At 39.9% G+C, this 22,321-nt stretch overlaps 1 protein-coding gene across 3 annotated transcripts in view; it reads left to right on the top strand.

Annotated features, from left to right (window-relative positions):
* Positions 1-22,321, top strand: part of TEAD4 (TEA domain transcription factor 4) — a 58,898-nt gene that overhangs the window by 17,148 nt on the left and 19,429 nt on the right. For all 3 annotated transcript variants that reach the window (XM_068700640.1, XM_068700623.1, XM_068700631.1), the window contains 3 exons: positions 17,277-17,341; positions 18,219-18,281; positions 22,072-22,206. In XM_068700640.1, coding sequence (XP_068556741.1) covers positions 22,096-22,206 — 111 coding nt within the window. In that variant the 5' untranslated portion in view covers positions 17,277-17,341; positions 18,219-18,281; positions 22,072-22,095. The remainder of the gene's footprint in view (positions 1-17,276; positions 17,342-18,218; positions 18,282-22,071; positions 22,207-22,321) is intronic.

The following is a 22,321-nucleotide window of genomic DNA, read 5'->3' as shown; positions in this document are numbered from 1 at the left end:
TTCTGGCTCCACACAAACATTTTCATTGTTTCCCAGTAAGAACTGGGTTGGTACTATTCTGGATGGTGTACTGTTGTGGTACTATTCTGCATGATGTTTCATTTCCAAGGATCTCTTCTGTGTGTGATTTATATAGTTTTCACCTGGTGGGAGGCAATTTGTTATCAGTTTTAAATTCGTAGCTATTACCAGTGAACACGTTGAACAAGCTGAAGTGCACCAGGCCATTATGAAGAACTTGTGCTGTTTTGTTTGAAAACATTTAAAATTGCACCAAAATGTGCGGTTCAGCTTATACACTGGCCTCATGGTCATGTTCCCTACCCTCTTCAGAACTCACATGCTTTTTGTAGCTCTTCAGGTGACATTCCACTTATTGTTGCTGTATGGAATGTATCATGTGGACATGATTCCTGCTTCACCTGCAAGCCAGTCAAGTTCTTGATGCCTTTGCCATTTTCTTTTCTTTCATTATCTTTTTACCTCCTAGACATGTACTGCCATAGGCAGCATCCTGATTGGATAAGCTTATACCACAACACTGCTTACAATGCAAGCCCTCACTCTCCCTACCAGTAGTCTCTGCTTACCACTTGCTCGAGGCATGAAAAGCTGTGTTGTCATATATGGGATCCTGATATGTTGATCTTTCTATGCACTTTAGTATCAGTGAGTCCAGGACACCATTAACTGGCTGATCTGGTGCCTTCTGGTACCACCAAGGTCTTGCAAGGATAACTCTCATAATAGTGCTTCCTACTAGAATAACACGGGAGTACAGTATTACAAATCTGGCTTTTACATTGTCCATCTGTTTTTATGTGGGAGAAATAATACCTATATCATTTGTCGCAAATAAACAATCACATAGTTCAGTGTTACAGTCATTATTTCCTGGTATCTTCAGTATTGGTCTGGAGAAAGAGGAGAGAAAAACATTAGTATCTTTGTGTGATTTGAATGAGGATCCTTAAGGGTGAGAGTCTCCCAAAACTAATGAGCATGGAGAAATAAAAAGTAACTAGCAAAGTGAGATTTAGTTTAACGAAACACTGCTGAGCGGGCTTAGCCAAACAAACTTCTGAACACTGAACAAACATCTGGCTTGGAGCACCTTTTTGTAACATGAGCTGGAATCGGCCACTGTTCTGAAGGAGGCAGTAGTTCAGCAGATAGCTTTCAAATGGCTCAGTAACTTCTGTGCTGAGCAGGGTGGAGCAGATAGCTGAGGGCGCTCATCTCTCAGTCTGGTGCCATCTGTTTGTTTCTTAAAGTCCTGATATGGCAAAGAGCAAATATCAAAAGATGTTCAAAACTCAGTCTGAGTGACAGGAGAAACATAATTAACGATGTTAATAGTTAAAAACCTAGAAGAGGCAGTGAACTGCAAAGATTTGAACTTGCAATATGAAATAAGCTGCTATAAAACGTCATTCTGATGCTGAAAACCTCCACATGTCAGGTAGTTCTTCTTACCCCTGTTCTGAAGTGTCTAGGTAAATTGTAGAATATATTCTACATTTCAAAGGGATATGTTACCAGTTAATATTTTTTCCCCAACGTCAGAAATTAATCTAGTTAATCTGAAAAGCAAACAAACCCAAAGAAACAAAACATATACTGCCTGTCCCAGTTCATAAACACTTTTCCTCCATGAGTGGAAGGAGGAATATTACAGCTATTACAATTGTAGAAACCTTCAAGACCTTTCATGCTTTCAAGGTCTTAATACTTTCTTCTCTAGCTAGTTCAGAGTCTTGCCTGATATTGTTTCAGTCAAAGCAATTGGAATATGCTGAGGATACACTCAGTTGCCACTGAACTGCCTGGCCCAGGTAACCGCAAAACTTGGATTTGAGCTGTGATATCTGTCAGGGAAAAAAAACTTCTGCAGTTCCTATTCCTTCCATTATCTTGACCTAATGAACCATAGAATGTCCCTTTATCACACAGTTTTGGTAACAGAATGGAATCTTCCATTTTAGATACTAGAAGGTGGACAAAACGTAGATTCTGTCAGGATGCAGACTTTTCCATCTTCTGTTCTTTTTCTGGGGATATGTATGATGTTTTTGGAGTTGCTTAATAACAAGGCTTAGTTTCACTGAGTCAGTTTTCCACTTTGCTTATGTGTAGTTCTAGTTCTTTGTTGTTAACTAGGTGGAACTAGGTTTCTGGAGACTTTTGCAACAAACAAAACTTCTGCTGGAGTTTGTCAAGTTTCTCCTTCCGTCTCCTTTCTAAGCAGAATTCAGTTTTCTTAATATTAAATTATATATCAGTTTAACTGCTCATTTTTCTATGTGAACATAAAAACAACTTTTTTTTTTTCTATGTATTACAAGCATTTCCTGAGTATTGAGGTATTTACCACTTTTGAAATGTCTACCAACTAGGAAACTGATTGCAATTGCAATTAATATAACTGATAACACTGGCTGTGGCATTTTTCCTTAACATGCTTGGTTAATAAATTAGCAGTTTTATTGTGCCCTACATGTTATCTAAATGACTGTGAGTACTTTCTTTTTCTTCATTCTGCTGTTTAAACAATGGGCATTTCCTTTTCATGTCCCTTTGTGATTTTAGCAGTTTTGTAGTCCCGTTTTTATACGTCAGGCCTAAAACCAAGTATGTTGTGTGGAATCGAGATTTTCCCACTGTATTTGTCTGCAGCCACAGAGCTTTTCTCATGTTGATGTAACTTCCTTCATTAGCAACAGTGCACTGCTTTTTTTGGCTCTTCCTTTGGCTTTTTCATTTCTAAATTTCAAATGTTTAGTAATTCTCCAAGATAGAGCTAATCTGTAGCAGTTTTCTGTCAGCAGTGTAATTCTTTGTTATAAATTGCACAGAGTTTAAATCATTCCTGGTTTAGTAAGCCAGTCATGTGCTTTGCAGTTGCGTCCACTCCTTCTGTCTTGTTACCTGAGAGATGGTTTCAATTGAATTTGTCAGCCTTTTCCTTTGTTTCAAGTCACTGCTTTATTTTCTGCTCTGCTTCTGGGTAACTATGTGTTTCCAGTTGTTTTCTGAAAAGTTTAGTAGAAAGCCCTAGTGTTTCTTTCCATTTTAAAAAACACTATTCCTTCACAATTGAATCCAAATATTTGCTAGTATGCTCTTAGATAAATCTGCTCTTAAATAAAAAAAAACATTTGTTTATAACTTCGGGTTCAATCCAAAACCTGGGAACAAAATCAGATGTGGAAAATGAAAATTAATCAAGTCCAGTGGCTTGGATTTCTTTTTGCCTGAAAACAAGAACATGTAAATCTCTTCTGGCCAGGCTTTTGCAAACACATTACCAGAAGGATCTCAAAAACATGGATTGAGTTCTAAGAAGAGCAATGAGCATACCAGACTTAACATTGAACTCTGGGAGTTGAAGGGACTGATTTAGGAGGAAAGATTAAAGTAGCTAAATATACATAGCTTGGCTAAGTGATGACTGAATGGTGGGGGGTGGGGTGGACACATAATAACAGTCTAAAAATATTTGAAGGGTGTTAACATTTAGGGGAGAGAGAGGGATTTTATGTGGAACATGTGAGCATGACTAGGATTAATGGTAGAGAAAGAAGGAATATAGGATGGATATCAGAAGAAGTTTCATGATAGCACAGTGTTCAGTTCTGAGAGATCTCTTACATAAGGAGATAGAATAGAAAAGCTGTTATTTGAGATTTTTAAAATTGTATCAGATAAAACTATTAAGGAATGTATTTGTAAAACTAGTGCTAAAGTATACCCTGGTGTAGCAGTGTTTTGTATAAATGAGACTGACTACAGATTGGATATAATTTTATACAGCATTGTAATACAGGAAATAGAAAACAGTGGCCATTAGTTGGTGATTAAATATTGCTTTCCACTTTGAATATCTGTGGATTTTTTTCAACATTGTTAGTAACATGTTACATACTGTTTGTGGGTTCATTTGAACCAAAAAAATTAATTAGACCAATGAAGGCACAGACTTCTCAAACCTGCAACAGGAAAAGCAAACTTCAAGATAAATACAAGGAATGCTTTCACAGAATGTCTTAATTCTGTTGATTATTGAGGGGGATGATAGCATTTCTCAAGCAAGGGTTTGCATCTACAAAGAGCTGATGAGCATCAATGCACAGATTGCACAGGAGAAAATTAGCCTTTTTTCTTCTACAGTGCAAGTAAATAAAATCTGTCACATGAATGAAGTCTCCCTTAAAGGTGTGTCTTAGAGCTGGAGGGCAAGGGTGATGTAAAACTTAGCAAAGCTTTATGTAATTGCATATCAAAACATCCCTGTGCATTTGTTAAGCAAAATGAAGACAAGTCAACATAGCCTTTCGAGGTTCCAGCGCCTTAAGGGGTGGCCCCAAAAGGAAGGAAAGATGCTTGATCAGAAAAATACTATTACAGCTATAAGATGAGGAAGCATTCTGATTTGTACAGGATCCAGCTAATGAACACAGGAGAACTAGGACTGTGTGTTGGTTTTAACAGTTGCTCATTAGCTAATCCATAACAAACCCTGTATTGTCTGTGTACAGCAAAGATCTGGGCAGCAAAACTGTGAAGGCTGTGTGTAATTTGTACCCAAACAGATGGTCTCACAAGTCTATTGGTCACTGGCAGAGCAGACTTAAACCTCTGGCCTGGGTGCACCTGCTGCTGAAGGGTACATAGCAGCTGTTCCTCATTTTTGTCACCTTGAACTTCTGACCCATCCTCTGGGTACTCCTTCAAATTCTCTGGAGCTTATTGCATGCACGCATACAGACACAGTCTTGCTCTATCCCTAGCTTTTTGAACAGGAAATGTCACTGTTTTCATTGAAAACCTTCCACCGAAAATGTCTTTAAGAATCACTCTCTTTCCCAGAGCATGATTTGCACAGTAATCACAAATCCCTTTTCAGGAACTTGGTGTCTACAGACTGGAATGCCAGTCGTGTAACCAGCTCTTGATGAAATAACACAATAGGAATAACCCAAACTGTTGACTAGAAGTGCATGGGGCATAGGCCTACTTCTAATCACAGTGGTGTTACAGGGAAACACACGTGTGAGTGTGTTATTTAGCACAATGGTATCTGGAACCTTCACTGGAGTTTCTAAGCTTTTCTTCAATATGAGCAGTGTGTCATCATCTTTACTTGTATAACTATAAAAAAAAAAAACACAAACAAAAACAAACAAACAAAAAACCTTCAAAGCTTATCTCCTCTCTTTCTGGGCATGGAGAAAGAGCCAACTCTAATTAAGCTGTTTATGACTAGCCTGATATTTTTATGGCTAAAACTGGAGGAAAGTGATTCTAGATATGGCAACCTTTGTCTACAAAATAAATGAAGCACATAAATATTTGTGAATTTCCTTCTAGATCCACGTGCATTTTTAAGTATTCCTTGCAGCTTAAATAGCTTTGTCAGCCTCCTGTTCCTGCTTTTGTGCCAGTGCCTGAATCCTGGTTGCCAGCTATCAGGTTACATTATAAACTGTAAGGGAACATGTGTTTAAATAATGTAGAACAGAACTGCTCCAGTGTTAGGTGCAAAAAGAAAGGGGGGAAAAAATCACAAGCCACTGTAAAGAAATGTTATGAACTTGGCACAATTTAGCTATTATCCAGACCAGATTCTGGGTAGCTACCCAGAACAAAGTTCACAGAACAAAGCCTCCATTTCTGTGAAGCTTTTCTGTCCACGTTCTCTTATAACCAGCAATGATCAGTACTTAATTTTCACCTCTTAGAGAATGTGTTGACCTGATCTATGGAATAATCTGGTGAGAGGGAGTTAAGGAAAAAGGCAAATGCATTTTCAGCAGGAGTCAGCCATTCAGTTAGGCTCAGCTTCCCATAAAGCTATAACCTGATGTCTTAAAGTAATCTTCCACATACAAAGAAGGACTGGGTCCTGGTGTTCAGGTTAGTGAAGCAGTCAGAACACAAGAGCTAAGCTACACCAGACCAAATGCCTAGAAAACTGAATAGTCCTGTGTTGGTCATGCAGCAACTGGCTGAATGGATCTCACAGATTCCTTTTAGCTCTGATTTCTGTCATGGCTGGAACTTTGAATATTTGGTTAGCGTGCCATCTGGGCACATGCTCAGGAATAGCACTTGGGCAGAAATCTTCAAGAAACAGTGTACTGTTGGTGCCAACAGAGGCAGTTGAGTGAAAAAGCAGGAGGACGAGATGTGCTAAAGTTTTGGTATCTTTTGAGGCAGTATCACTGAGGACTATTGAGAGTTGCTTTCAGATGCCCTTCAGCTGTTGGAAGTTACTGAAACAGGCAGGCAAAACATTAATTGATCTAAAAGAGAGCTTAGCAGATGTCTGATTGTGTAATGTAGAACTTGGATTCATGGGAACTAGAGGATGTTGTTATAGTTAAGCATAGGTTTCAGTGCTACCCTCAATGGTCATGCTTTTCTAACAACATGGGCCTTAGTGAGGAAAATATTCTTGTGCCTGTACAACATTGTCATTCTCAGGTGGCCTATGAAAATGAACGTTTGACATGCCTTTCCATGTGTGATTCTTACTGGCTCTTTTGTGTGTTACCTGATGCCACGCTTTGTGGCATATTCAAGACTCATTATTCCATGTAGCTGCTTTGGTGTGATTTTGGGATTTCCCAGACAAAGTCAGTCTAAACAATTTATTTAAGATTCTCATCAGTCTTGGTTCCTGCCTACTTACTGGATCAGCTTACATTTCTATGTCCTGATGTGATAATGTGGGAAAACAAAGCTGATGAGGCTGTTCAACTGATGCACTGAAAAACACTGTACTCAAGGCTGAGGGTTGGTGCAGAACTGCTTAGCCTGGAGCTTCTCATTAGGGTAATGGTGAAGGATTGCTACATACATGCATTGCTGCACTCCTTTCCAAGGAATAACCTCCTGTACCTTTGGGGCAGTAATTAGGAGGTACTTTAATTCTGTCTTCAAACAAATGAATAAAGGACAGGAAGAGCATTGCCCATACTCTTACCAGTCCATGTTCTACAGTTAGGTGGAATACAATTCCAAGCTGCAGTTTCCCTGCTGGCAAAATTGTTTTAAGAAGTTCTACTCTGATTCTTACTCTATTCTATCTGCTGTGCCAGCACTGTGGTCCACAGGGCCACAGAAGGGACTGACTGAAAGGAAAACAAAACAGAAAAACAGAAACCCAGAACCAACCAACCAACCAACAATCCCCATCCCCACCCTACTGCCCCAAAAAAACAACCGAACCCAAACAAACAAACAAAACCAAATCCCATACAGCAAATAAACAAAACCAACAAAATCCAAGGGGGGTGCTTATTTTTTAATTTTGGCAATTAGAGTAGTGTATGTCTGCTCCCCCTTCCATCCTCCTTATTCCAGAAATTTAGTTGGAATCACTGCACACAGGAGATAATGAAATACTTTATGGACAGAAATGACCAGCTGAGGAAAAGGGAAGCTCTTCAAGGTGAATGAAGAATTTGTTGCTGTAACTACTCACAAGGTGACTGACTTTTCACCTATCTCCACTCATTATTTGGAACCAATAAGAAGCTACCCAAACCCTGCAGACTCTGTAATTATTAACCCTCATTCATGTACCTTGCATGAAACATCTTAAACTGGCCATCAAGGAAGAGCAGTTTTTGAATGCAGTTAGCCCTTTTTGTGTTTCTAGGTGTGGGTTTAATTTATACAGTGAAAAAGAGAATTGCTCTTCTCAGGAAGAAGACTTTTTATGTGAGACAGTTTCATTTTTTAGATCGGTTATTAAATGAAACACTTGAGTTTTATGACCATAAGCAAATTTTTCCTTATATGAGGGGAAGAAATAATATTTTGTCATCTTTGCAAAGTACATTTAGATTCAGAGTTGAAAAGTGCAGCATCTTCTTTCCAAAAGAGTGTATGTCTAATGAAGAGATGCTGGTCTAGCTTAACTAACATGTTCTGCCCCAGCAAATAAAGCTTTAACTTCTTTAAAAGTCTTCTTAACAGCTTTAAAACTTCTTTAAGCGGGTTGTTGCACTCAAAGAGTCAACAACAAGTGGCAAACCTCAGGAGACAGTATTGGGAATGACACTATTTAACATCTTTGTCAGTGATAAGGACGAGTGAGATTGAGTGTACCCTCAAAAAGTTTGCCAATGTCACCATGCTGTGTGGTGTGGTTGACATACTGGAAAGAATGGATGCCATCCAGAGGGACCTGGACAGGCTTGAGGGGTGGGCCTGTGACAATCTCATGAGGTTCAACAAGACCAACTGCGAGGTCTTGCACTGAGGCCAGGGCAATCCAAAACACAAGCAGGGAGAAGAATGCATTGTAAGCAGCACTGGTAAGAAGGACTGGCAGGTGTTGGTTGACAGCAAGCTCAACATGAGCCAGCAACATGCGCTTGCAGCCCAGAAAGCCAGCCGTATCCTGGGCTGCATCAAAAGGAGCATGGCCAGAAGGCTGAGGAAGGTGAATTTTCCCTTCTACTCTGCTCTCAGGAGACCCTACCTGGAGGAATGCATTCAGCTCTGGGGACCCCAACAAAAGAAGGATATGGGCCTATTAGAACGAGTCCAGACGAGGGACATGAGAATGATCAAAGGACTGGAATACCTCTCCTTATTGAGACAGGCTGAGGGAGCTGGGGTTGTTCAGCCTGGAGAAGATTCTGGGAAGACGTTGTAGTGACCTTCCAGTACCTAAAGAAGGCCTACAAGAAGGCAGGAGAAGGACTTTATCAGGGAGTGTTTTGATAGGACAAGGAGTAATGGCTTTGAACTAAAAGTGGGTAGATCTAGTCTAGATCTAAGGAACAAATTCTTTACTGTGAGGGTGGTGAGGCACTGGAACAGGTTGCCCAGAGAAGTTGTGGATGCCCCATCCCCGGAAGTGTTTAAGACCAGGTTGGATGGGGTTTTGAGCAACCTAGTCTAGTGGGAGGTGTCCCTGCCCATGTCAGGGGGGGTTGGAACTGGATGGTTTTAAGGTCCCTTCCAGCCCAAACCATTCAAAGATTCTGTGATTTTGCTTTCAGAGGATGAAGGAGCTGAGCAATTTGCACAGTCAAATAATGAAAACAGATATGTCAAGACAGAGCTTAAGATGATGTGGTACTAAGCACTTCATAAAAATGCTCGCATTGATATGATTTTTTTGATTTTTTTTTCAGAAGGTCTAGCTCAGCTTTTTTTCTTGAGTTTTCATCTCAAAATTTTATTGCAGGAACTGCAATGATCTCAGAGATTTTTCTCATGGAAGGCTAAAACAGAAAATTAAAGAATGATAGGAGTGATGAAACTCATCTCACAGCTGGATATAAAGCTCTCTGGTATGTGTAACTGTGCTACAGGAACTCAAACTTGACTGCTAAGCACTGTAATTCTGCAGTGGCAGGGGAGAGATGTCTTCATAGTATAGACCAGTGCACTGCAGTAAACTACTATGTTTTTCTATGGTCTGTTTCATGCAAAGGATCTCAGTATGATGATCATAACTATGTATTAAGTTTTTTTATTGCTTCCTGAGTATGTCTGGATTCAGTATAGAAGTTAGGAAGAAAAATACAGGCTGTTAAGAATTGTGAAAGAAATTTGATCAGAGTTAAGTTTGTTAATATATCATTTAAAGAGTTGTCTGCAACTCTTGTCTCAAAATGAACATGCCACTGTTGAGATTGTACACTGTTGTTGGGGCCACTTGCCACATGGATTTGCCACAGCTGCAATCCAGATTAATGGGAAGAACAAGACACCATGCTGCATTATTTGCTCAGTATATTTAATTTAAAGTTACTGTTGAAGGCTACAGAACAATGAAGAGCAGACATCAGAGTTTAGAGATTAATGGTTGGGAAGTGGAGATATGGAGGGTCTCAGGGAGGGATGAATAGAAAGATTGTTACCACATTTTTCTTTTTTTCTTGACTTTGGGGATAGCCTCAATTCTGGTATTGGAATTATGAGTAGAAGCAAGAGTGGAAGCAAAGGGGGGGGGAAATTGATCCTTTCAAAGAGCCTGGGTGCTGAACATCATCGCTGTATTATATATGTGATATACAAAGACAAAATTCAGAAAGAGGGTGAGAAGGAACTGTAGAAAAGATAGAGTTCAAAGTCTAAAATTTCATAGACAAGTTCACTAATTAGGAGATTTTAAGGTTGAAAACAAGCAAGCTAAGGAATCAAGAAAGATGTGACATTAATGATTGCCAGCAGTCAAGGACGATAGGAAGGGGTGAAGGGAACCCAGGCCAGAAAGGGAAAGGTCACATGCTGCATTTTATCTAGCTTTGGACAAGTTAGGCTGGGAAACTGGGAAGCTAGCAGAAGATTCTCACCAAGTCTTGGGTAGGAAAAAATTATTTGTGTCAGAGGGATCTAATAAAATCAGCATAAAAACTAATGTTAAGGATGATATCAGTAAGAGTTGAGTGTGCATCTTGCTGAGAAGATGGGATTAGCCAACAGAAAGATAAAAATGTGGTTTTGAAATATGCAGCCCTGTTTGTGGAAAAGGTGATGCCCAGGAAGGCATTTAGTGTAGGTGGGAGGAGGAAGCAATGCATTGAGTGGCAGAAAATAAGGCTGTGCAAGGAAGTAGGGACCAGGGCAGAGGCCAGTGTCAGTTAATCCCATATGGTACATGCTGTCATGAACATAATATGGTTTTGTATTAAGTGTCATTCTGTAGTAACTTGCTGGATGTTTAGTTTTGTGTCATATTCACAGAATCACAAAATCATTGAATAGGTTAGGTTGGAAGGAACCTTAACGTTCATCTAGTTTCAGCCTCCCCCCCTGCCCCCATCATGGGCAGAGATGCTACCCACTAGATCATGTTGCCCAGGGCCTTATCCAACCTTATCTTGAACACTTCCAGGGGTGGGGCATCCACAGCTTCTCTTGGCAACCTGTTCCAGTGCCTCACCACCCCGAGAGAAGAATTTTCTCCTAACCTCTAATCTAAATATCCCCTCTTTTAGTTTGAAGTCATTCCTCCTTGTCCTGTCATTGTCTGCCTGAACAAAATGTTGCTCTCCATCTTTTTTATAAGCCTCCTTTAAGTATTGAAAAGCTGCAATAAGTTTACCCAGAGCCTTCTCTTCTTCAGGCTGAATATCCCCAGCTCTCATTCTTTCTTCATAGGAGAGGTGCTCCAGCCCCTTGATCATCTTTGTGGCCTTACTCTGGGCCTGTTCTAACAGATTCACATCCTTCTTGTGAATTCTGAAATGATAGTTGAGATGGCTTTCTTGACCTTGCTTTGATTAACCTTTCACTGGATACACCTGGATAGTTGCTTTTTTAGATCTCTTGTCTTTGCTGCACTTCACAGGTAGGTAGGTGCACACAGTAGCTTTTGGAACAGAACAGAACAGGTATCACTATCAAGAAGCAGATACTCTCATGTAGTTTCCTTCTGGAAGGATTTTGCAGAAATCACAATGAGTTCTTTGCTCTCATCCATCACAGAAGAGTGTTTTTAGTTCTCCTACCTGTCTTTGAAAATAGGTGTGCAAGAAATATCAAGGCTTAAAGAGAAACCTTTTCCGCCTCTTGTACAAGCAGTAATATACTAGTACTAGCAGAAAGCTAGCATGAAGCTTTGAGGTGGGCTTGGAAATGCTTTCTATATGTGGAATTTCCGTCATTTTTTCCCCCTCTCCCTTGGATGTAGACGCTTCTCTCCTCTGACACTGAAAGGCTCACAACTGTAGAAAGAACGGAGAATCAAAAAGTCACTTTACTCACTTCTGTTAGCAGTGTCTTCCTGGTAGCTGCTGAAATGCACAGTTTTGCAATTCAGTGTGAGAGCGAGTGTGAGTTAAATTGATGTCATCAGAAATTCATTTGTGAGGAGTGAGAAGTAAAGAACATGAGAGAGTATCTCTTTACTTCTCTCTCTCTCTCTCTCTTTTTCATGTCATGCTTCCAAGGGGAAAGCTTCAGGGGAGGATAAAGAGCTTTTGGGTCCTGGGCTGCAGTTGGTATGTTGGCTAGAGCTTCATGAAACCCAATGCGTGGTTTCGACAGAGGAGGCACAACTGTTGGCAGGTTCTGGTGACCATGGCAGGCCTCAGCAAGAGTTATTCTAAGAACACAACATATGATCAGATTACTGAGGGACACTTTACACGGCTCTAAAAAATGAACCATCCAATGTTTTATGACAGCTCTGCCTGTTGTGGCCAACTGAGGAGTGCTAGCCTTTGCTTACCCAACAGCCAGAGCTGTGAAACAAATAAAATGCTTGCCATAGGCTATGAGCCTTCAGACTTTCAGTAGAGTAACACCTGCTTACATCTAACTTCTGATAAACAAAAGACACTTAGGACTTGTTTCTCTTGCAGTTTTGGTTCATGGTAATTTAATACATTCTTGCTGCAGAGATTACTGAGCTTGGCAATTTGCATAGTTCCATCTTTAATAATCCCTGTGTTGCTAATGTCTTTGTGGGGGGGTCTGGTTTTTTGCTACCAGTATCTTTATTTGCTTAACATACTCTGCCACCTTTCTTTTTTTCCTGTTTTTGTGAGGACACAATTCTGGAAGAGGAAGTCTTGTACATTTATATGAAAGGTGGCAAGCAGGAAAGTGAATTCTAAATCTGGAAATTTGGGGGATGCATATTTAAATGCTCTCTCTCTACAGAATTTCTACACCAGCTTCTAATATGTATAATTTTTACAATAGTTTCCCTTCCTCTCAGTGTTCTTCAGTGTAATGCATTGCCTGCTTCGCAATATTTGCTGATTTTGTCAAAGACAAAGAGTTAAACATACACTTTAGGAAACAATTTCCACTTCCAAAGGCTCAACTTCAGTTTATTGCCTCTCCAACCCATTTTCCAGTCTCAGCTCCCCTAGTTTTATTCACTTTATTCACATGGGTTCTCCTTGGGCTGCAGTTGTTTCAGAGTTGTCCCTGCTCTGGCATGGGTCCTCTACAGGCTGCAGTTGCCTCTGTAGTCTCTCTGCCATGGAGCACCTCTTTCCAAAATTACTTTGCCAGCCTTATCCTCAAGAATATCTCCTTCCACGTCTCATCCTTTTTTCCTTTTTTTTTTTCTTTCTTTTTTCTCCAAATATATCTTTTCACACATCTTGCATGTCTCCTTTTGCACATCCTCACATCTTTTGGTGATTCCTTTTGTCTGTCTCCTCATGTGTCTCCTGCCTCTAGTGGCTATTGCCCTTTCTGAAATGTTTGAGCAAAGGTGGCATGTGGTTCTCTGACTGGTTAAGGTTTTGGCACATAAAGGGATGTTTTCATCCATTTTGGAGATGGTTAGAATCAACTGTGACTGGCACAGGGCAGTTCATGGCATCTTCTCACACAAATATAGCCTTGCAGCTCTCTACTATTGAAGTAGAGTAGTGCTCTGTCTGACTGGTCAGTTTGTATAATTTATTGACTTCCATGGAATCACAACGAATCTAATCTTATTCTATACCATCTATTATACCTGTCTGATAATCCATTGAAATTTAGTTATGCAAGGATTACCCATACGTCAGTAGTGTCCATAGTGCTTCTATGTGTTCAAATTGTAGTATAACCCAATGTGCATCCTTTTAAAGTTTGTCTGCATGAAATTCTTCACATCCACTTCTTTTCAAGGGTAATTTTTCCTCTCTCTTCCATTAAATCATTTTCCAGTGTCCCACAACAGGCCATCTTGGTGTATATACATTTTCCTTCATGTTTCTGTGCAGATAATGTGTTTTGAGCACCTTGTCTTGTTCTGCCTATTTCCCACATTTGAATTGTGCCAAACCATCCTGAAATTCTAGATATTACAATATATGTGGGAGCAGCACCTCTTAACATCACTTCAGTAGTTGCTTACCTTGCAACTTGGATCCATGGAGATCTTTGGATCACATGGAGACTTTGAAGAACTATGTATATTATTTCTGGCACTAGAGAAAGGTGGTCTGGATATTTGTCACTAGTAATGGGTGTTAGCTTTGTAAAAATGGTTACATTGGTTGAAAAAACAGCCAGGTGGAATGTAGCAACAATAGCGGCTCTTCCCATAAAAATCTCTTGGGCATGTCACTATGCTATGCTGAAACTGGGAACTGAAGAGGTCAGTTATTATATGCTGTGCATTGTGTGTCTGGCACAAAAGCAGTTCTTAATTTGTGTATAGAGGAGCTGGAGCTGTTTTCTTGTCTCAGCTACAGACCTGATCCTTCCACAAGGAGAATAAGGAGCGCTTTGGTAATGATACCATTAGAAAAAAAGATTAACATTTCTAAAGGTAAAACACTTTCCCATCCCTACCTGTGCTTTGGTGAACATGGCCTAAATACAATCATGGAAATTTACATTCTTTCTGTGAAATAGATGGAATTAGTAACATTGTCAGCCCTTCCCTAAAGGTTTGGCTGGTGAATCTGTAGCACAGAATCTGTCCTTACATTCATTTTTTTTTCTGTCTTGAGTTAAAAAAGGATTTAGAATAAAACCAATGTTTTCAAGGAAGAGTAAACTCTCTGAATAAAAATCACATTTCTTACCACTGCTTGCTTTCTTGATGTCTATGATGTCCTAATGTACAAGTTTTTCCCATACATTTTCCATAGAAAATAAAGCCTTTTTAACAGTTACAAATAAGCTTCACAAGAGCTGTGGCTTTGCATCCCAGTTTGTTCTTGTTCCATTCCTCAAACAGTTGCAGCCATATAAGACATTGCAGCTGTATACTTCCCACTCCAAATTTTAATTGAGGTATTCTATCATGACTAGTGTGGTCACCACAGCTGTGTTATTTTGCAAAGCCTGCTCTTTTTGTCATGTTTCCTGCCTTGAATCAGCCTAGAGTTCAGATGTGTAGCTACTGCTTTTCTGTTTCTGCTTTTTATTCCTCCGTCACACTCCTGCTCCAAAAAAAAAAAAAAAAAAAAAAAAAAAGACAATAAAAAGACAATAAAATAAGGATATTTGTTAAGAGCTGATACATGTGAGCCTGTTTATGGAACTGCATAGTCTGCCTTGTATCTTGGTGTCCACTGTCCAGCTGTGGTGATAGCTGTGAATCAAGTCTAAACCTTGTTCTGCTGTTCACTCCTGAAGTTGTCAGTAGTTCATCGCTTCTGTTTCTCTTCCTGATTTTTAAATCCTGGATCTCATTCTGGTGCAGTTTCATGCTGTCATTCCAAGCAATTTCAAATTCTGTACTTGTAACTCTGTAGCTTCATGTTTCATTGTGTTTTGCAATTCATGTTGCTGATAATAAACACCATTTTCCTCATTTATCACTGTGACTGTCTTTTCTTTGTATCCCTGTACTGGCCTCTCATTTTCCTACACTGCTCATTCCCTTGGCCCTGAAGGACCTATTCTGCCTGTCTGAGCCTGCAATGACTGTTTGTTCTATATTCAGACAAGGATTTCTTCACCTCTTTCAGACAGTGCCCCACATTCCTGTTTATCGGAGCTCCCCATAATCTTCCACAAAACTAAGCTTTCTTGTCTCTGTCTTCTCTAAAGAATTCACTGTATCATTTCACACTCCAAAATCCCATGTAACCATGGGATTTTCATATATTTACCTATTGTTGCTTATTTTCTTAGTCTTAGTTTCACAGAATGACAGAATCATTTAGGTTGGAAGGGTTCTCTTGAGAGATTCCTCTTTTGCTACAGCAAATTGCCCAAGACTGTGTCCAGTTGGGTTTTGAGTATCTCCAAGGATGGATACTACACAACCTCTCCAGGCAACCTGTTCCAGTATTTGACCACCCTCACAGTAAATAAGTGTTTTTTGTTGGTGTTTTTTTTCTTTTCTTTTTTTTTTTCTTGTGTTCAGGTGGAATTTCATGAGTTTCATTTTGTGATTGTTGTCTCTTGTCCTGTGCACTACTGAGAAGAGAGTGGGCCCTTCTTCATTCACTCACATCAGGCGTTTATATTCATTGGTAAAACTGTCCAAGAGACTTCTCTAGGCAGAGAACAAGTCCATCACTCTCAGTCTTGTGTGAAAGATGTTTTAGTCCATTAATCTTCTATTTATTTATTCATTTATTTATTTATTTATCGATGGACCTTTGCAGGACTTAATCCAGTATGTCCATATCTTTCTTGTGCTGAAGAGCCTCAAACTGGACTCAGTACTCCAGATATCTCCTTAGCAGCACTGAAAAGAGGGGAAGGATCACCTCCCTTGACCTGCTGGCAGTGCTCTTCCTAATGCAGCCTGGGATGCTGTTGCCCTTCTTAGCTGTAGGGGCACATTCCTGCTTCACATTCAGTTTGTTTTCAGCCCAGGTCCTTTCCTTCAAAGCAGCTTTCCAAATTGTCAGTTTCCAGCATATGCTGATGCTTAGAGTTATGCAGAACTCTGCATTTCCCTTTGTTGGACTCCATGAGATTACTGTTTGACCATTTCTCCAGTCAAGGTCCTTCTCCTGTCAAACGCATTCTGAATAGCAGTACAGACAATCTGGTCTATCAGCAACTCCTCCCATCTTTGTGTGAACTTTCTGTGGTGCATTACGTCCCATTGTCTAGGTCATTAATAAAGGTGCTGAACTGTATTGGCCTAGTACACCACTACAGACTTGCCTCTAACTGAACTTTGTGCAATTGGTCAAAATCCTCTGGGTCTGGCTGTTCAGCCAGTTTTCAGTCCACCTTGTTGTCTGCTTACACAACTCATGCTTCTTCAGCTTGTCAATGTGGGTTTATGGGAGACAGTTTCAAATGCCATACTAAAGTTGAGGTACTCAATGTGTAGCAGTCTCCAAGTTAGTCATCTCATTGCAGAAGCTGTGTTGGGTAAGAATGATTTCCCGTTTGTAAATCAATGTGTACTACTTCGTGTGTCTGGAAATGAAGTATGAGGTGCTCCATCACTTCCAGGTATTGAGGTATTTCCTGGTTCTTCCTTCTTGCCTTTCTGAATGATGGAGAGTGAATGGATTTTTTTTTTTTGATTGGTTAGTTGGTTGGTTTTGTTTGTTTGTTTGTTTTCTGTTCATAGTGGTTATCTTGATCCATGCCTACGGAGTTTACACACTGTGGTAGGAAAACTATTAAGCAAAGTGTTTGATTCTATTTTTTATCGATAAACTGTATTTTTATTGGGAAGCTATACAGATGCAAGCTGAGAAATAGCATTAGTAGCCCAAAGTTCTGCTTAGACTCCTACTATGTGAACTAATCATTGCCTTTCTAAAATCACTGCACTGGCAATCTCTATAGAAAGAAAAAGAAAAAAAGGGGGGAAAAAAACGAAACAACAGTTTCTCTAAACTTTTATTTGCATTATTTCTCTGTTTCAGGCCGAAATGAGCTGATTGCCCGCTATATTAAGCTGAGAACAGGGAAAACACGCACAAGGAAACAGGTAGGTGTAAAGTTTTGGGGTTATTTTGGACCGCTACACATACTGTAGGCTTATGAGAACAAATTCCTTGCTACGCGCTTGCTATTAGTTTCTAGCTTTTGTGGAAATAGACGGTTGTGCTGAGCTAGTTAGTAACAATGGTGGGAAGAGTCAGCTCAGGCATTTGATAATAGGACTGTAGCACTCCCACCTCCCATCCATATTGTGACCCACAATTCTTCCTGCTGTTAAACAGTGTGGGATTTTATTCATTCATTTCAGTGAACATCATTGGAGGATTCTTTGTTCAGGTCAGACAAATAGACAGCAATGGTGATTTTGAAAACACATGGTACATGTGATGAAAAAGGCACCTCTGTGTTTTAGGAATGATTGTACAGGCTATGCTGGACAAAGCACTGAGCAGCATCTACCTCCTTTGGGTAGAGGGTTGATAGTTGATCTCCAGAAGTTCCTTCTAACCTAAACTATTCTATGATGTGTTTCAGCCCAGATTCTGAGAGTCATTATATAGTAGCCAAGGGTATGTAACATGGGTTTCCCTTCTTCCAAGAGGAGGCCAAGATTGGGAGTAAAGAGATTAGAACTCTTAATCCCCAGATTTATGGATGGGTTGTTCAGTTTTAGAAGATGTCTCTGGTTTAATAAAGACATTTGAATTGGAAAAGGCTTTATATGGCTTGTCTTTGTTGATAACCCATCTTACTTCATGACAGTTATGCTCAGAAAAGCATCTCATTACTACCTCAACCCTCCCTTCCTCCACAAACCTAAATAACTCCCTATTGCATATGGTGCATAAAGTAAACTGTTTACTTCTGCAAGCAGCTACCAAATACTCTTCTTCAATGAAGATGGATTTTGTCTTTCGATGCAGGTATCTAGTCACATCCAGGTCCTGGCAAGGAGGAAAGCCAGAGAGATCCAAGCCAAGCTCAAGGTATTATGGGTATCCTTTTAACATATCATACAAGCCCCCTGAGTCAGCCATTCCCTCATCCGTTCCCTCTTTGAATAGCCTCAGAAGAGGCTGAGATTAGGCACTGGATTGTGGTAAGCTGGAGAGGAAAAGGTACTTCCCAGGAAATGTTGTGCAAACACTTGTATTGTTGGAGCTCTGTGACGTCTGAGGCAATTCTATTTAAAGAATAAAGAAACAATAACTTTAATTTTGATGTGTCTGATTTCTACCTCCGGTTTACGCTGCTGTCCTTCAAGTCTGAATGTCCTTTGGACTTGGGAGCATGGGAAGAGTGTTTACCTGAGAAGGAGGGGGTTATGGTCACAAATGTTGACCAGTAATCACTCCATAGTGTTTTGTGGGCCTTGGGAATGGGTAGCCTTACAGTTAGGGCTGTACTAGTTCTATCTTTACTAGCAGTATTGACATGGAGTTGTCCCTGGGAAAGTATTCTGAGTCAGCAGAACTTGGAAGGAAGTTACAAAGCCACCTGGGAAAATGTAAAATGGTACTAGCTGAAGAGACTTTGCCCTTTGATTAATTCAGACCCAATTTGAAGAGGCCTGGGCTGATAAGGAAAATGGTTGACTTCTGTCTACTTGCCTGAGTAAATCTGTGTTTTCCTTTCTGTAGGAAGAGCTCTGAGATCAAGTTAATGAACTGATACCTCTTGATGCTTATTTCCACTCACATCTGAAGCAGGGAAATGGCTCAGACTGAATTGCCAGAAATATCAAGAAGGTCATGTTTATGGGTGACAATTGCACAAGAGGGTGCTCCCATTAGAATGGGGCCTGGCCATTCTAGCCCATCCAGAAAGGGCCTGCTGAGCAGGATGTGAGGTCCAGTCCTTATTATAAATCATTCAGATGGTGAGGGAAGGAAGGCCTTCCTGACTTGTTATGGCATGCTTGAGGTGATGATGAGGGTCTCGATATCTCAGTCCAGCCCAGACTCTTAGGTGGAAAGCTGTCACGCTATTTCTCTTGGCTGGCTATGTAGCTCCTTCCTGATCCACACAAGGTGTAGATTTTCTGTGAATGAAATGTTAGCACCTAGTCTTGACCAGTGCTGAAGTGCATGTATCTCCAGTGTGAGCAGTGATTGCCTCTAATGGTCGTGACTGTGCACCTCTCTCACCCCATTCCCAGGTCCATTTTAGAAACTCCTGTTGTGTCTGTAATTTGCCTGTTGTGTTTCCAGCTGCTCTGATAAAGAGAAGGAGCCGTAAATTGCGACTATCTAATTCAGTGCTTCTAGGTAGGGCTGCCAAAGTTTGAAGCCTGTGGTGCTGTTAAGCAGTCAATTCAGGTGGAGGCCTGAGAGGCAAGTTAGAACGAGTAGGAAACAACAACTGCCTGGGGTGTTAAAAGATATACTGCTGCTTGTATCTGTGACCTTGATTTTGTTCCTTGCTTGTCACAGCTCTGGGATTTGGCATGATTGAAAAGTCCGTCAGCCGAGCTTGTTTCTACTTAGTACACAAGAGCTGGCCGTTTTTGTTCTCAGGGAATGGAGGTGTCTTGGGGAGCTCCATGAAGCCATTGGTTGTTCTCCTTTTACACTACTTCTGGCCATGCTGTGAGCTCTCCCTGCTGCCTGCAGTGAACCATTCCCCACTACCAGACTGTTCCTTTCTGCCTGCAGAGGCGAGTCAGTAGCACTGAATCAATTCATTTACTTCTTTGCTTTCCCTAGTCATTTTCACAGAGCAAGGAAATGAAATCACATAAGTTACTGCCCTTCCTCTAAGTTCTTGCTGGTAGCTGCATGTTCTTCTATCAATGTTCATTTTCCACACTATGTATATGTATTCATATTTATATAGTAGAGATCCAAGCAGCTATGTGTCGACTTTTCAGAGCATGTAGTCTAATACTACTTTCTCCCACACAAACTGGGGTCTCTTCCTTAAGTGTGCACTGTTCCTATAGTAGATAGAGGTGCGGGCAGTAGGGTAAAGCTTGAAGAAAAATCTGTCACCAGAAGGCAGTAGTTTTCTGTCTTGGGTGGCAAATTGATACTATACTAAGGAAAAAAGAGGGACATTTTGTTTTTATTATTATTTATTCCAGTGTGTTTTGAAAATATAAAAACAAAAGACAAAAATTGCTAATGTCTGGGAAAAGTTTTTGATGCTTTTTTTTTTTTTTATTTTATTAAACTGGAAACAGAAATATAAATAATTAGAGAATTGTTAGCTGAAAGAGCAAAAGAGAAAGGAGATGTCTCTAGCAAAAACATGCTATTTTTCCGGTAGTCAGACAGGCATTTAAACAAAAGAGGAAAACAAAAGAGATTATGAGAGAGAAAATCTTTTCCCTTCTTAATTTTCCTTTTTTTTTTTTCCTTTAAAAAATATTTATTTATTTTAATACACCCATAAGTAATTTTAATTCTTTCTCCCCATAAACTCATGGATAAACTCAAGTTGAAAAAACTCAGGTTGACAAATATGATTTTTCTAGAGAGAAAATAAAGGAAGAGAAAAGCCACTTTTCTGCACTGACAACTTAAAATGTCATGGGAACAATAAAAGTAAAAGGAATTCTTACCTTTATAATGTTGCATGTAATCCTTAAAAAAATACCCAAGGCATCATTTAAACTGCATTCTGAAAAATGTAATCTTCACTTTGGAGATACTCAGGAACTTTCTTAGTAATTAAAATGCTTCCATACATTTTAATGGTACTAACAAGAGTCATAGATACCATAAAAAATGTTGTGCCCATTCAGATTATTTCACTTAAAAGTTATCATTTATTCTTGAGCTTTTGTTACACTTCCTCCAAATGTTTTTGCATTACACACATCAGTATCCCTGGGATATGACCTTCAGAAAACCCTAGGAAGGGGGAGAGAAAATGGAGACCCAAGGGTGAGAACTTACTGCAGTTACTAAAATTAACAAATCTCGTAGTTTTGAGAATTCCTGAGGAGGACAAGAGCTTACCTCTTTCAGCAACTTCTCCAAGCCATCAATTCATCTGTGGCATTCCCATTATAATTATAATGCCACAGATAAATGTGGCGTGTCTAAACAACAAAGATTACTTGTTGGAGGGATGTAGGAAGAATGTGGCAAAGTACTTTTGCTTGTCCAGTTATTTCTTGGTAGAAGAAATGAAGAATGTCCTTAGTTTTAACCATACATTAGACCCCCTGTTTGTTGTACTGTTATTGCCTGTAAAGATGTGTACAATTCCACAATGCTGCTAAAATACAAAACAGAATGTTCTTGTGTATGTGCCCTGGGAGGTTATTAAGATTTCCTGTTTCCCCAAGAATGGTAATAAAACATTCAGTTCTACCTGGGAGTAATGCAGTCCTGAACTGAGATAGTCTTTTTGCAATGATGAAGACAAACTCCTTTTGTGTTAGCATGTTAACAAGTAGCTAATTAGCTGCTTTTTTTTTATTATTATTTTTATTTTTTTAAATTAGGGTTGTATTTACTGTAACAAAGCATTTCAACTGTGGGGCTTAAAAACCTTCAGACAGAAAGTACAATTGCTTAATAGTGTCTAAAACAGTGATCCCAATATTTCAGAAAGGAAGATTAGTCACATTGAAAATACAGTAATGGATAAGGGACTCAAGCTTTGAAGAGTTCTTAGGATAGTTATTGGCAAATCTGATGCCCAGTTTCTTAGGGATACTTATTCCCTATAAAGAAGCTGGTGATAATCCTGTGTATGCAGCATTAGGCCAGGCAACAGGTTTATCATTATAATCATTCTGTTTTCTCTTTCTACTCTTGTCCTTAGGATCAGGCAGCTAAAGATAAAGCCATGCAGAGTATGGCTACAATGTCATCTGCCCAGATTATCTCTGCAACTGCCTTCCATAGTAAAATGGCTTTGCCTGGTCTCCCACGACCAGCCTACCCTGCTGTTTCTGGGGTGAGTGAATCATTGTCTTGGAGGAGTTGGACTGAAGACACTTGAATACTTAAAAGGGTGTTGGGACCTGCTCAGGAATATTCTGAGAACACTGGAAAGAATGGGCCAAAAGGCA

The sequence above is a fragment of the Anas acuta genome, chromosome 1, assembly GCF_963932015.1.
Source record: "Anas acuta chromosome 1, bAnaAcu1.1, whole genome shotgun sequence".
In the NCBI taxonomy this organism is placed as follows: domain Eukaryota; kingdom Metazoa; phylum Chordata; class Aves; order Anseriformes; family Anatidae; genus Anas; species Anas acuta.
This window is presented reverse-complemented; position numbering and strand designations above follow the sequence as displayed.